Source organism: Saccopteryx bilineata, chromosome 2 (genome assembly GCF_036850765.1).
Source record: "Saccopteryx bilineata isolate mSacBil1 chromosome 2, mSacBil1_pri_phased_curated, whole genome shotgun sequence".
Classification (NCBI taxonomy): Eukaryota; Metazoa; Chordata; class Mammalia; order Chiroptera; family Emballonuridae; genus Saccopteryx; species Saccopteryx bilineata.
In genome coordinates, this window is record NC_089491.1 from 298,724,821 (window position 1) to 298,741,107 (window position 16,287).

The 16,287-nt window shown below is 44.5% G+C and overlaps 1 protein-coding gene and 1 pseudogene across 2 annotated transcripts in view; one reads left to right on the forward strand and one right to left on the reverse strand.

Annotated features, from left to right (window-relative positions):
- UTP25 (UTP25 small subunit processome component) overlaps window positions 1–12,301 on the reverse strand; it is a 33,145-nt gene extending 20,844 nt beyond the window's left edge. For both annotated transcript variants that reach the window (XM_066261447.1, XM_066261446.1), the window contains exons 1-5: window positions 12,098–12,301; window positions 10,700–10,739; window positions 9,891–10,122; window positions 6,499–6,669; window positions 916–1,004 (exon numbers count right to left, since the gene is read on the reverse strand). In XM_066261447.1, the coding sequence (XP_066117544.1) occupies window positions 916–1,004; window positions 6,499–6,669; window positions 9,891–10,122; window positions 10,700–10,739; window positions 12,098–12,204 (639 nt within the window). In that variant the 5' untranslated portion in view covers window positions 12,205–12,301. The remainder of the gene's footprint in view (window positions 1–915; window positions 1,005–6,498; window positions 6,670–9,890; window positions 10,123–10,699; window positions 10,740–12,097) is intronic.
- Window positions 9,040–9,463, forward strand: LOC136323314 (small ribosomal subunit protein eS19 pseudogene; annotated as a pseudogene).
- Window positions 12,302–16,287: the final 3,986 nt, after the last annotated feature.

The following is a 16,287-nucleotide window of genomic DNA, read 5'->3' on the forward strand; positions in this document are numbered from 1 at the left end:
AGTTGACCCAGGTGCTGAGGATGGCTCCATGGCCTGCACCTCAGGTACTAGAATGGCTCTGGCCGCAAGGAGGAATGCCCTAGAAGGCAGAGCATCGCCCCCTGGTGGGCATGTTGGGTGGTCCCAGTCGGGCGCATGTGGGAGTCTGCCTCCCTGCTTCTGACTTTGGAAAAATACAAAAAAAAAGCATGACCACCTCTATGAACAGCATCAGTTGGTAGAAAATAAAAAAAAAACAAAGCAAAAACTGCTCCATATTTGAGTAATTTAGTTGTGAACCTGTATCTGAGATTTCAAACAAAGAACAGTAGCTATTGTTTTACTGAAAATTTTTTATGTATCAGCCAGTAATTCCTTTATTTTGAGGTGGGCAATATTGTCCCCACTAACAGATCAGAACAAAGAAGATCAACAAGGTAATAAATTAAAAAAAAAAAAAAAAAAAGCCTGACTTGTGGTGGTGCAGTGGATAGAACGTTGACCTGGAACATTGAGGTCACCGGTTCAAAACCCAGGGCTTGCCCAGTCAAGGCAAATATGGAAGTTGATGCTTCCTGCTTCTCCCCCTCCTCTCTCTCCCCTTCTCTAAAATGAATAAAAAAAACCCAAAAAACCCAACAAGGTAGGTTACCCTGCCTTAGGTCATGTTAACAACCCCTCACAGATGTTGGTCTAAACTCTGGTGTATTGTCTCCAAAACACTTGGACCTTATCTGGCTCCTACGCTCTAGCCCAGGGCCTTTCCTAGCTGCACCTGTGCCCCCCCAGGTTCCTCCAGCCGCCCTGTGCCCTGCTCCCTCATCCAGCCATTCACTGCTGGTGCAGATCCTATATTCGGGGAGACTGCTAAAACCCAAGACCACAGCTTCATTAGAGCTTCCCTCCCTGTGACTGAGATGACCAAGCAACACTTACTTTTAGCTCCTGGGTAGTTTTGGGATTTGTGGCAACAGCCTGAATTTCTTTTTCTTTCAGTTCTTTGTTCACATGTAGTAGAAATGGATCTAATTCAGAAATAAAAAATGTCAGAATACTTGGAGGAAGCAGCAGGCATGTTTTGGTCTTCCCCGTGAATGACATGCTGCTCTTCATGGTAACTCACCCTTTTCCCCATATACTTTCCCTGTTCTCTCCCAGTCCAGATCTTAAAAGTTCCTGACAGGTCATTTTCTTAAAACATTTCTCTAATCACATTACTTCCCAGATCAAAAACCACTGAAGATTTTCCTTTTGAAATTTGGGGTGCTACAGGATATACTTCCAACCTACCTCCCCAATGTAATTTTTGAATTATATAGTCCTCAAATTCTTCTGCCTCTGTGGCTTTCCTTCCTTAAATTAAAAATTCTATCCTAGCCTGACCAGGCAGTGGCGCAGTGGGTAGATCATTGGACTGAGATGCAGAGGACCCAGGCTCCAAACCCCGAGGTCACTGGCTTGAGTGTAGACTCACGTGGCTTTAGTACAGGTTTGCTGCCTTGAACATGGGATCATAGACATGACCCCATGATTGCTGGATTGAGCCCAAAGGTCACTGGCTTGAAGCCCAAGGTCGCTGGCTTGAGCAAAGGGTCACTCGCTCTGCTGTACACCCTGACCCAGGTCAAGGCACATATGAGAAAGCAATCAATGAACAATTAAACAGCCACAATAAAGAACTGATGCTTCTCATCTCTCTCCCTTCCTGTCTGTCTGTCCCTATCTGTTCCTGTCACAAAATTAAAAAAATTCTCTCCTTGCTTTCACTTCATTTTTGTATATCCAAATAGTATCAGTTTAATGTTACCCCCGTCTCACAATCAATAACTATTTCCCTGGAGCCTGCTATGTCAGGCACAGTGCTGGCTCCCCTAAGAGGCACTGGTGGCCCCTATAGGGTGTCCCCCACCCTGCCTCCAACCACCAATTCCAACACACATATGTGCATGCTTTATCTCATCCGCTGGACTGTTAGATCCCTGAGGGCAGGATGCATGTCTGACTTATCTTAAATTGCAGAACACACAGAGAAATACTCAACACTCAACCGAGTTGAGCAAATGATCCAAATGGTGGCACCCGCACTTGGGGTTATCGTCAGTGCTCTGAGTTTGTGAGGCAGTCCATGGCAATAAAGACCAAACAGATCTGGAAAATTACTGCTCCAATAAAAAAGAGCAAGTGAAGGATAGAAATAAAAATGCAAAGTATTTCTCCTTTTCCTCTTTCTTCCCTATATGGGAAGAAAATCAGAAGTCTTCCCTTGATCCCAGGTGTGTGAGTGTGAGGCCTGTAAACTGGCCTCTCTCTTACCATTCTTAAGCTGTCTACTCTCCTAAATAGCCTCCTCCCCACTCTCAAACTCTGAATACTGCCCAACCACTGAAAAGTACAAAATACCACATTTTTCACTCCATAAGATGCACCTGACCATAAGACACACCTAGGGTTTTAAGGAGGAAAATAGGAAATAAATACTCTGAACCAAATGGTGTGTTAAAATATTTAATAAAATACCGTATTTTTCACTCCATAAGACACACAGGCATTTCCCCCTCCACTTTTGGGGGAAAAAAAGTACGTCTTATCGAGTGAAAAATATGGTAACTTTGAGAGGTACTGTATTTCTCGCTCCATAAGACGCACCTGACCATAAGATGCACTTAGGGTTTTAAGGAGGAAAATAAGAAAAAAATATTCTGAAGAAAATGGTGTGTTAAAATATTTAATAAAATATACCACAATAATATTTCAACAATGTAAACTCAACAGCAGTATTAACAACCATTAGCACTGTTATTAACAAATGAGAAGAGATTCAATGTTCAAATACTCTTCTAGTTGTCCAGGAACCCCAGGAACTCATCATCACTAGTGTCAGAATTTAAGAAGCTCAGTTGCTCACAATCACTGGTATTTTTTTCTTAGCTATTTTCAGTGCCATTTATGGCCACATTTTTTGAATGACCATACCACGGTTTCATTCTTCACTGACTGCCATGATATTTTCACCCATTCACAAACTTGAGTGTTGGTGGGTCTCTTCATTCATCCAGTTGGTGTCAGATCACGATTACCAGCAGCCACTCATTTGTTCCACTCTTCTCACATAAAGACTTTAAATAGTTTGTTGATGAAAAGGTCGAGAGGTTGCAACTGGCTGGCAAGACCCCCAAGAATTACAGCTAGATGAGTCTTCACTTCTTTAAAGGTTTTTTGTGTGTGGTTTCATTAATATGTGCTCTAAACTGGTCAAGCACTAATAGGGCAGATTTTTTCAGAAGCCCTCTAGGATATTTGGACCAAACTTTTTCAATCCACACTCATTCCATTTTCATCCATCCATCCTTTCTCAAGAACGTGCACAACAACTCCTCGTGGTATCACTTCTTTTGGCATGTTTTCCTTTTGAATATTAGTTTCGTGCCATCTGCACAGCAGGACAACACAACCGTGTAATGGGTTTTCGCATGTCCTGACATTTTCACGGTTATGGTTTTGGCACCTTTCAGATCAACAGTCCTGCTAGATGGCACACTAAAGGTTAGTAGGACTTCATCCATATTCCCAATCTGGCCAATTTCCAAATCACTTTTCTTCCTAGCGTCAACTACAAATTTATGCCAAGACAGAATCTTTGACTCATATTATTTGGGCATTTTTTGTGCAAGTCTAGTTTTGGTACGCATGGCAAGGCCACATCGCTTCATAAATCTGTAGCACCATGATGGCGATCCAGTGAAATCCTGAATGCCTTTCTCTACAGCTTTGCGTTTGGCTTCATATATTATCATTTTTGTAGAGACTGAGAAACCATTATTCCTGTGACGTGTGATCCATTCTTTCATGTCCACGTCTAACTCTGGCCACTTTGCAGCATGCCCACGAAGAGTATGCATACTTTTATCTGCTTTTTGCAGTTGATCCTCCTGTTTTATCCACTCCCTTATCATTTTTTCAGTAGGAGGTGACCCAAAATGTCTCTCCGCTGCTCTGTTTCCATGTTTCTTAGCATATTTTATTACCTCCAGTTTAAAAGGAATTTTATACGCTAGCCTTTTCTGCTTTGACATTTGTGTAGGTAGCAAAAGACTGTGGTATTTTTCTGCAAGAAAATACAGTAATAACACACTGTTATGGAGTGGATCTACTACTGATGCACTATTATGCAGATGGGTTAGCTGCTGATGCACTGTTATGGGGGACACTACTAGGGTTATATCTCATAGGGGACACGTTACTGAGAGACACTTTCTTAGGCCCCATTCGCACGACCATATTTTGTTCCCAGTCAATGGGTCTTGAAAAAAACTGGACGCAACACGGATGTCTTCAGTGTTTTTTTGCAGATTTGCATAGATATGGTCGTGTGAATGGACCCTGAGGGGGGCATCAGCAGATCCTAGTCCCAGACCCAAACAGTAATATACAGAGCACCGCTGAATCCTATCCCCCGACCCAAACATTAACATACAGACTGAGGAGGGGGATATATGAGGGGTTCTGGTCAGCGGCTGGGGGTTTGGTGAAGGAATTAATGTCAGAAGGTAGGGAGGGGGGTTAGGTGAGGGGTTTGTGTCAACAGCTGGAGACCAGGTGTCAGCAAGGTCCAACCCGGCAACGTCCGGATCAGCAGCTGCAGAGGGAACTTGAAACGCAGCAGTGGGCTTGGGGAACGCAGTCTATAGTTCCGTCCTATTTTTTCATCTACAAGCATCATTTTTTTATATTTATGATACATGCGTGAGGCCCCTGTGTGTCCCAGAATTATGCTTTTAGGAAAATGGGTGTTGGTACTCGCGTACTAGGCTTACTTGCACTTTGCCCCCCTGAAAAACAGGCATCTGTGATTGGGCGATGGCAGTCAGGCCAACTGCAGCTGTGTGTACAGGTGCAGTTTCGCTGGGGGAGTGTGGTGCAGGCAAGAGAAACTAGCCTTTGAGGAGGGCGGTTCTTTGCAATTAGGATGCCCCCCTGATCCTAGTGTGTGGGTACTAAGACCCATTTTCTTACATATTGGTGTTGGTTTGCTTTAAAGATGAAATCCAGTAAAAAATGAGTGGACTTCCCATTAGTCCACAGCAGGGGTATCCCAAATTGGGATGTGTACACTGGCCCTCTGCACCACTGGAAATAGGGCCGCTGATACTTACCACTTTGCTATTTGTGCCCTACATGCCCGCAGGCAGTCTATCATGCTTGCTGTACAGCTGTGCACGTTACTGCATGCCCTGTGAGCCTGATGGGCTGCTCTGTGGCTGCTATAGAATGCTTCTAGAAGAGGTAGGGTAAGTATCAGCAGTTCTTGGTAGTACGAAGGACCAATGCCACAAGGGGGCGACTTAAAGTGGACCAAAATACAGGGTTTTGGTCCATTTCCTTGGAGCATCCCAACTTGGGATACCCCGCCATATGAAATTCCCTGGATTGCTCATAAAACATACCTTTCCCAAGTTCCCATGGCACATGTGCGGGCTCTGGTCCAATCAGCACTTTATGCCACGCATATTATGCATGGCATAAGGCCTTGTATCAGACAGAGCTCCAGTATTTGGAGGAAATGGCCGCATCCCCGGTCCCACTGCGGTCTGCAGCATGCTCAGGTGTCCAGCCTATCTGAATGGCTGGGCTCAGGAGCATGATTTAGCTGTGAAGATGCGGTGTGAAACCCCCAGAAATGGTGAGTGTTTATGGGCGATCTAGAGGATAGTAAATCTGCTGGCCCTAGAGTCTTTTAGACTCCAGGAACGCCCATTCAGGTTGTTGTTCTTCTTTAATTCAGGATGCCCCCTGCTGCTGCACTAGGGAAAGTCCAGTTATTTTTTACTCTAATGTCACTACATAGGTAAACTACCTGGATTACAGCTGGAATAAACTGGTGGATATGAGCAACACAGCCTGCTCTCTCTGCTGTTGCCAGTGCTTGCACTGGCTTCCCAGCTCACTGCACGTGCCTCGCACCCTTGGCCCCGCCCCTATCTGCCAGCCAGCCAATGAGATGCTATTAGGCTGGCAACAAGTGGCATCAGCACATCACACAGAGCTCCAGCAGCTGCAGCACAGCCCTCCACTGCTGCAGCGTGGCTCTCACATCTGGATGATGCCAGGTGAATGCGCCCAGACAACGTTGCTCTCCTTCCTTCCTGCACTGCATGCAACTGTGGAAACCAGAACCAGATCACTCAGCAGATGCCAGGTTCTGCACACCACCATGGGGGATATGATTACACTCGTGCTGGTGCTCAGTCTACATATATTTACCGGCGCAGCGCCCTGCAGCAGCTAAAAAAAAATGAACATTCGCTCCATAAGACGCATGGGCATTTCCCCCTCCACTTTTGGGGGGAAAAAGTGCATCTTACAGAGTGAAAAATATGGTATTTCCTCCCAGGTCTCGATCTAGCTGCTAAAGTACGTGTTTTTATTGCTACTCATTCAACAACAGGAGAAAATGTTTATTAGCATTCAACCCCTACACTGAGCACCTGCTGCATTCAACAGCCCACACTGAGCTCTGACCTTGTGATGCTTTCAGAGAACAGTTGGCTCCACCTTCCTCTTCCAGAAAATTGGTTTCCAGACTGAAAAGGGACTCATGTTTTGCATCTGTAAACTCCTCCGGGGATTCTTCTGACGTTCCAGGTGGGGCTTCCCCATCTTTTTCCTCAGGATCAGCAGGTAAGACCTTACCTTGAATTTTGAGGAACATGTTGTGAAATTACTTAGTCATAAATACAATTATATTTCTGTTGACAAATAAAATCTAATTCCTTAGCTTATATCAATACTGATGTTCACTGCCATTATTCACTTCTAAGCAAATTCAGGTAAAAAACAAATTTCAAAATTAAGCTTGACTGCTGACCTAGTTCCAATTCTAGGAACTTATTCTAAGATGATAACAAGAAAAAGTACACTAACCATATATGCAAGATGTTCAAAGCAGCACTGGATTTTATAATAAATAACTGGGAAAAAGATTTCATCATTTTCTATCAATGGGGTAATTAACACATATCATTTACAATGGAATACTATCTAATTAAGAAGCTAATATGAATCTAGTTAAACACATAGAAAAAAATTTCATGATATATTATTCTTTTTTAATTGAATCATGGTATATTATTAAAGGAAAAAATTAAGTAACAGAAATGTATGAGACCAATATACACATACACACAAATATATGTGCATACTTCTACCTGTCCACAAAAAAATGGTCTGAAAGGTTACACAAAATGTTAAATGTGCTTTTCTCTCGGTGGTAGAGATATAGGTTAACTATACACTTTCTTGAATTTTTACAATAAATATATATTACTTCTTTAATAAAAAGAAAACTCGACTATCATCTGGAAAAACCAACTTTGGACTAAACTAAGAGGACTCTTCAACCAAGGAACACTGAAGAAGCCACACAGAGACTGCTTAGTGTATCCCAAGGTTCTCTTTACCATGCCACAGTCACAGAGCTCCAGGGAAAAGCACCCTGGTCTCATCTCTCCAGGCAGAGGAGAACAGAAGCTCCATATCCACGCATGCTGCAAATGGCTTTTCCAGTCTGCCTGAATCATTACCAGCTAGAAGCAGCTGTCATTGGGACTTGGACATGAGCTGCAAAGTATAGAATGGTGACAACAATCCCAGCACCATGCGGACTTTTCCTGTGTGGACTTTTCCTGGACTCCTGCTCCCTGTGACAGCTCCTAACAGACTGAACTGTGGTTGGGTTGCATTTCTCAGGGATTTGGCATGGTGATGGGGCCAACTTGGACTTGGTGAACATGTTAAGGACACTACACTTTTATGGATTCTTGCTGTATTGGCCAAGAGTTTGCTTAAAGGCTTTTAATCACTGTAAAAAAAATAGAGGACTGGATAAAGAAGATGGGGCACATATACACCATGGTATGCCATTCAGCTAGAAGAAATGATGACATCGGATCACTTACTGCAGAATGGTAGAATCTTGAGGACATTGTGCGGAGTGGAATGAGAAAAAAACAAGAGCTGAGGGATTCCATACATTGGCGGGACATAAAGGCGAGACTAAGAGACATGGATGGGAGTGTGGTGGTTGGGGGGGGGGAGGGAGGGAGAGGGGGAAGGGGAGGGGGAAGGGTACAAAAAAAACTGGATAGAGGGTGACGGAGGACGATCTCTCTTTTGGTGATGGGTATGCAGCAGAACTGAATGACAAGATAACCCTGGAAATGTTTTCTTTGAATATATGTACCCTGATTTATTGATGTCACCCCATTAAAATAAAAACTTATTTATAAAAAAAAAAAAAAAAAAAAAGAAAACTCATTTGGAAAAATCCAAAAACAGGAACAAAAAATGAAAAAACAAAACAAAAATCCCTAACTTGGAGGCAATGAATTTTTATCCCAGTAAAACTAATGAATTAAAATACTAGGAACGGTGTGCAACACCTTACAGAAAAAAATAACTCTGTAAGGAAAATAGGCCTTAAGGTAGTGAGATATAAGTTACCCAGACATGTTCAGACAACGAAATACTACTCCAGCAATAAAAAATAAATTACTAAAACATGAACAACATGGATGAATCACAAAATGAGGAGCCAGACACAAAAGGGTACACACTGTATGCTTCCATTTACACAGACGTCTAGAACAGGCCACACTAACCATAGTGAAAGAGAGCAGGGGAGCGGCGGCCTGACGCCAGGGATGGGAAGCTGCTGGGAAAGGACAAGAAGGGATGTTCTGGAGGCACTGGAAATGTTCTGTATCTTCCTTGTGATGGTAATAACAAAGGCCTACACATCTGTCAAAATTCAGTGAACTGTGTACTTAAAATGGGTATACTTTATTGTATGTAAATCAAACTCAATAAAGTTCATTTTAAAGTTAAAGAAAAAAGTCACCTAGAAGTCTTAGTGAGAAAGGGTTCCTTTAAGATTTCAATCCCAACTCTTCTTGTTTGCCCGGGTGGCATGAGACCACTCCGCATCTCAACACCCTATATCTGGCTGTCCCATGAAAACCCGCTCCTTGCTCTTCCCCTGGCTGGCAGCACGGAGGTCGCGCGATGCCTGGAGAAAAAGACATGAACCAACAGGAGTTCACCAGAGCTCTGGCACCTTCCTCAGAGAGTCCAGAAGCTCAAAGTCCCTAAATGGGTGGACACTGTCAAGCGGGCCAAACATAAGGAGCTTGCTCCCTATGCGAGAACTGATTCTATGCACAAGCTGCTTCCAGTGTGGCACTTGCACCTACGAGTGGCGCGGGAGTCAGCTCCATGACCAAGATCTACAAGGATGGCAGAGAAATGATGTCGTGCCCAGCCACTTTAGCAGAGCCTCCAAGAACGTGGCCTGCCAGGTCCTCCAAGCCCTGGAGGGACTGAACATGCCAGAAAGGACCAGGACGGGGGTCGCAAACTGACACCTCATGGACAGAGAGATCTAGACAGAGTGGCCGGACAGGTGGTAGCTGCCAACAAGAAGCATTAGAACAAATGATGCTGGGTTAATAAACTGTCTTATTTGTGTAAAACAAACAAACAACAAAAATAACTGCTCCTTGAAAACTTTTGTGTCCATTTTACATTACATTAGGTTTCTCTGATGAACAGTAATCTCTTTAATAAATTGAGACCATCACAAAAGCAAAATTATGTTCTCTTTCCTCTCATTCAGGGAAACTTTGATGAAGTCCTGGCAATCCTAAGCAAAAATGTTACTTCTGCATTTTTCTAGCAAGAAGGTTCTATGTTTTCATCAGACTCTCACAGATATCACTGAGGCCCAACAAGGTTATGAACCTCTGCTTTGAATCCACATGCTTCCAGGCAGCTCACACAGTAATGGGCACTGTGCCCATGGGGCACTCTGTCTATGGTCCTGGCTCAGATGATGAACCCACAAGAAAGACACTTACCCTTCCGTAGTTCAGCAGACTCTGCTGCTGTCTCTTCTTCCAAGCTGACATCACTGCCACCATCCTCACTGTTCACTTCTGCCTCATCTGGAGCACTGTTGTCTTCTTCTTCATCTTCTTCCTCTTCCTCAGAAACACTCTTTAATGTGGCGAGTAGTTTGTGGTACCCAGAAACCTGTTCTGGTTCACTCTCTGCTTCACTTTCAGAATTCGAATCATCTGAACTCTCTGACTAAAAAGAAAAGGGGAATTTTAAAAACAAAATGATGTTGTTCTCATTGCTTCCCCATGACTATCAACACACCAATAGCGTAAGAGACTCAGACTTTCCTAAATACAATTAGCTTTTCTGTACGTATTCAATCCTATCCATGCAAGCACGCCCAGCATCACGTTTGTCTAAAATAGATCACCTAGCTAAGACCCTAGCAGCTTTTCATCTTCTTTGAACTGCTAATGTTCCACATGGGAAGAAAGCTGACATAAAGCTTTTGGCTATATAAGGAGATCTAACCTATTTGGCAGACACTATAAAGGATCAACAGAAAAATTACAATAAAAAAAGTAGTGGTATGTGTCCTTAACAGGTTCTACTAAATTGATCTCTCAGGGTAGTTCAAACTCCAGTGATTGTTGTAGTTATCAAAATGGCCTTGCAACAGACATCTGCCTTTAAAATGAAGCAATATCACCAAAATAACAGCTCACGTCTAAAATAAAGTGGAATTGTAGCTAAACTTTATTATTACATATAATTTTAAAAGTAACAACCCAGAACCAATTACTAAAAAGAAGGTATAAAGCATTACCAGTTGACAAATCTGTGGTTTTGCTTCCTTTTTGGAAATCCTGAGAAGAAACAAGTAATGTGTGAGTATGTAGCAGATAGGAGAAAGGTCCAATGATACAGCTATAAACGAAAAAGGCAGAGTATACCGTTATAAACGCATTATAACTATAGCCACGTAAAAACAACGTGCACTGGGACGGAGAGTGTAAGAATATGACAAATAGATAACACCTGACAAATGAAAAGCTTCACGAGGTCACATGACAGATACCAGAGTCATACAACAACTGGTTCTCATCCAAAAGATGGCTAGGTTTGGCAAATAAAAGACCTCAGGTTCACCTTTTCTAGCAAATTTCTTAACTAGAAGACCCCTCTAAATTTCTGGTAAAGCGGCCCAAAGCAGTGGGACGAGCATTTAGGGTAACTAAGAGTCTGGACACTTACAGAGGAACCCACAACTACCGATACATCAGTTTCCTCATTGTAACTGGATAGATCTGTGATGTCCTAGGTCCCACAATTCTTTATTTTTTTTAAAAAAAGATTTTACTTATTCATTTTAGAGAGGAGATAGATAGAGAAGGGGGAGGAGCAGAAAGCATCAACTCCCATATGTGCCTTGACCAGGCAAGCCCAGGGTTTCAAACCAGCACCTCAAGTGTTCCAGGTGGATGCTTTATCCACTGTGCCACCACAGGTCAGGCCCCATAATTCTTTTCTTTTCTTTTTTTTTTTTTTGTATTTTTCTGAAGTTGGAAACCGGGAGGCAGTCAGGCAGACTCCCACATGAGCCCCACCGGGATCCACCCGGCATGCCCACCAGGGGGCGATGCTCTGCCCATCTGGGGCGTTGCTCTGTTGCGACCAGAGCCGTTCCAGCGCCCGAGACAGAGGCCATGGAGCCATCCTCAGCGCCCGGGCCAACTTTGCTCCAATGGAGCCTTGGCTGCAGGAGGGGAAGAGAGAGGCAGAGAGGAAGGAGGGGGGGAGGGGTGGAGAAGCAGATGGGCTCCTGTGTGCCCTGGCCAGGAATCGAACCCGGGACTCATGCACGCCAGGCTGACGCTCCACCACTGAGCCAACAGGCCAGGGCCCCACAATTCTTTAAAGAAAACAAAAATCAATCTAGACAATCTCTGACCATACACACACCAGCCGACACACAGCGGGAATGTGGCCTGGCATAAAGGTACGGGCTCCACAAAAGGCAGGAAAACCCGTAAGAACCACGTCCCAGGCGGAATGTCGCCAGTCCCCTCACCCGCGAAGCCCGACCCTGAGCACGCGGGCGCCAGGGAAGCGTGGGCAGAGGCGGGAGAAGCACGGTCACCATCTCACGGGAGACCCGCGGACCCAGCCCCGGGAAACCGGGCTCACGCCAGGAAAAGACGCTGACAGCCCTGCCCCTCCATACTTGTCATAGGATGGATGCTCCTCGCCGAAATCCCGAAGATGCTTCTTCTGCTTTTTAGTCAGGGTGCTGAGCAGCTGGCTCCGGCTCCGGCTCCCGCGTTTCCCCATAACAAAAATCAAATTTGTCCGCCTTCAAAACCAGCGTAACACACCCAAAAATTCTATCTTCTACCCGCCGGCGTGGGATCGCCGATAGCGCTTTACGGCAGAAGCAGGTTGCCATAAAGCAGTCCCGCTTTACGTCGCGCTTGTACGACAGGCGTCAGAAATTTCTGCTTCCGATTCTCTGCCCCCTAGCGAGGCTCTTTGGCAGCACAGGCGCGCGTGCCCGCTCCTTCTCGGAGTCCTACCTGGAACGTTGGCAGGTAGGCTTGGGGCCGCCCGCGGTGAGTTAGGGGGTGGGCGTGCTTTGTGCTTCTGTTTTGGTTGTGGGAATCAACTTGCGTAAACATGTAGTAGCGGATATGGTTGAATGAGTGACTTTATATTATATTATACTGTTATAAATATACCAACCAATATGTAAGGGTGGCCACACATCTCACTTCATCCTGACTCAGGACACTAGTCTGATACTGCAGATAAGGAAAGTGACACTTAGAAAAGGTTACATACTTCCTGACCAGGCGGTGGCGCAGTGGATAGAGCGTTGAACTGGGATGTGGAGGACCTAGGTTCAAGACCCCGAGGTCGCCACTTTGAGCAAAAGGCTCACCAGCCAAGTCGCTGGCTCGAACAGGGGGTTACTCGGTCTGCTGAAGGCCCGCAGTCAAGTCAAGGCACATATGAGAAAGCAATCAATGAACAACTAAGGTGTCGCAACGAGGAACTAATGATTGATACTTCTCATCTATCTCTGTTCCTCTCTGTCTGTCCCTATCTATCTCTCTCTCTCTCTGACTCTCTCTCTCTCTGTCCCTGTAAAATAAGAAAGAAAAGGTTACATACTAGCAAGAGAGATGGATGGAAGCCTAAGTCTTTCTCATGTGACCACTGGCTCTTATCCCTGACATATGTGTCCTATATCAAGAATGGACACGCAAGACTGAGATTCTGTCCTGATCCCACCCCTCATAGTCTGAAAGTTTTGGAAAGTCCGTAGAAACAGATGTGTTCCTACATTTTTCATGTTACAAGAGCAGACACACAACCAGAAAGTTAAAGTGACTTTCCTAAAATCACCCAGAGAGCCAGATGTTAGGAGGAAGCAATAGAACATGATCATGTGTCTAGAAAATCAACGCTGGGCAAAGGGGGATGGAAAACATTTTAAGGTGGAGTAACCCTTTTATACCTGATCTTAGCCAAAGGCCAAGAAGCAATGGAGTAGTAGCCTGACCAGGAGGTGGCTCAGTGGATAGAGCATCGGACTGGGTTGTGGAGGACCCAGGTTCGAGATCCCGAGGGCGCCAGCTTGAGCGCGGGCTTATCTGGTTTGAGTAAGGCTCACCAGCATGAGCCCAAGGCCGCTGGCTCAAGCAAGGGGTCACTCGGTCTGCTGTAGCCCCACGGTCAAGGCACATATGAGAAAGCAATCAATGAACAACTAAGGAGCCGCAACAAAGAATTGATGTTTCTCATCTCTCATCTCTCTCCCTTCCTGTCTGTCTGTCCCTATCTGTCCTTCTCTCTGACTCTCTCTGTCTCTGCCACAAAAAAAAAAAAAAAAAAAAAAAGAAGCAATGGAGTACCGTTTTATACCTTGATCATGGTGGTAGTTACACTTTGTATATAATTATCAAAATCAATCACACTGTACATTTAAAAATTGGTGAATTTTAATGTATGTAAATACTAACCTCAATCAAAGACAAAGCAAAAAAACAAAACTGGACTCAGTACTCCAGGGACATGCAGAGTGTGCAGGGCTTGAGACCAAGGGACAAACACAATGACACTTTTCTCCTAAGGATAACTAATAAGATCATGTTCTATAAAAACAAAGTGGTAATTCATAACCACAAAATTCACCTGATTTTTTAAGGTGAAACAGGAGCCATGAAAGAGTGTTCACTCGGCTCTGCTACTCAGGGTGCTTCTGTGGGAAACTCTGAGCTTTGCCCGATACCGTGTCACACCTGCAGAAGTTGTATTGGAACTATTAGGATCCTAGTCTTGTCAGTTCTGGTGGCCATCTACTACTCCTAATTAGATTCTGGGAGGCTGAGGTGGGGTAGGGAGGGCAGGTAGAAGGAGTATCAGGGAAATATGCAAACAGCGGTTGGTGACGGCAGCTGGCCTAGCTAAGGAACCCATACACAAACAGACATCTGTCTTCTGTCTAATGGCAAGATAAAAGGCACAGTCACTTATGTTAACAAAAGGCTATGTGTAAAATGTCATCATATATTCTAAGGCGCTAATCACAGTATAACCTGGTTGTGACAATAAAGACTCAGACTTTTATTCCCTCCTCCCACCCTCTCCCAAGTGGCCCAGCTTCCTTCCCCCGAGGCAACCAGTTTCTTGGTATTCTTCCAGAGATCTATAAAAAGCTATACTCTTGAGCAATTGAGGTGACTCCTTACTCTCTTGGTTTCCACATCATTGTAGTCCTGCGGACAGGTCTAGACTGTTCCCAGGTTCAGGCAAAAATGTGCCCAGCTCCACCCAAGTGGCCTCCTCATTGGTTCACTGAGCAATGGGAAAGGGGCCCCCCTTTCTCCTGAAATTATTTACATTAGCTTTTGACAACATAAAAGGGGATACTTTGTGGCATTTTAATTTGAGAGTCCAGAATTTGAATGTGTTTTTTTTCCACACCACCACAAGTGAAAGTTCTCTTAATAAAACCCAGACAAAGAAGATATTTGTGCCAAGTAGTGAAGGCTCTGGGAAAAGTATAATGAAGGTAAAATTTGTTCTTCACTTTCTCCTTCCCACAGATAGGCTTCCTTTTCCTTCCTCCAAGGTTTTCTTGTACCCTCAGGCACTCAGTATTTTCAGGAGTAGAGGCAGTCCAGGACTAATCGTTTATGCTAGTTTGTAAAGACATGTTTAGGAATTAATGTTACATTTCCCAGGGTATTTGCAATTTCCAGGAGACTCCCCAGGATAATGACCTCAAGGAGTGGGAGAGGGATAGTTATCCCTTAGGACAAGAATATCAGAATGTTCAGGGAGCTGCGGGAAAGAGGTGATGTGATTAAACAAAGAAAGAAAAAACCACTTGCAGACAGACAACAGTGTGGGGATTATAGGAGGGAAACGGGACTGGCAGGAAGCAGACGGAAGGGAAGTTTGACTTGGGGTGGTGAACACATAAATTGTAATATACAAATGATGTATTATAGAATTGTGTGCCTGAAACCTGTATAATTTTATTAACCAGTGTCACCCCAATAAATTTAATAAAAGAAGAATGTTCAGGAAGGTGTTAATAATTTTTTAATAAAAATTTTTTTTTGGAAAATTTCAAGTATATACAAAAGTAGACAAAGTAGTATAATCACTCCCATGTCCCCATTACTCAGAGTCACCAATTATCAACACAAGGCTATCTTGTTTCATATATATGCCCACCTACCCCCCAGTACCCCTCTCCGTTATTTTTATTTATTTATTTTTTTTGTATTTTTCTGAAGCTGGAAACGGGGAGGCAGTCAGACAGACTCCCGCATGCGCCCGACCGGGATCCACCCGGCACACCCACCAGGGGGCGATGCTCTGCCCCTCCGGGGCGTCGCTCTGTCGCAACCAGCGCCACTCTAGTGCCTGGGGCAGAGGCCAAGGAGCCATCCCCAGCGCCCGGGCCATCTTTGCTCCAATGGAGCCTCTGCTGCGGGAGGGGAAGAGAGAGACAGAGAGGCAGGAGAGGGGAGGGGTGGAGAAGCAGATAGGTGCCTCTCCTGTGTGCCCTGGCCGGGAATCAAACCCGGGACTTCTGCACGCCAGGCTGACACTCTACCACTGAGCCAACCAGCCAGGGCCTCTGCATTATTTTTTAAATAAGTCCCAGACACCATATTATTTCAACTGTAAATATTTCCTTTTTAAAAAGATTTTATTTATTCATTTTTAGAGAGGAGAGAGAAAGAGAGAGAGAAGGGGGGAAGAGCAGGAAGTATCAACTCCCATACGTGTCTTGACTGACCCGGCAAATCTGGGGTTTCGAACCGGTGACCTCAGCATTCCATGTTGATGCCCTATCTACTACGCCACCACAAGTCAGTCCTCAACTGTAAAAATTTC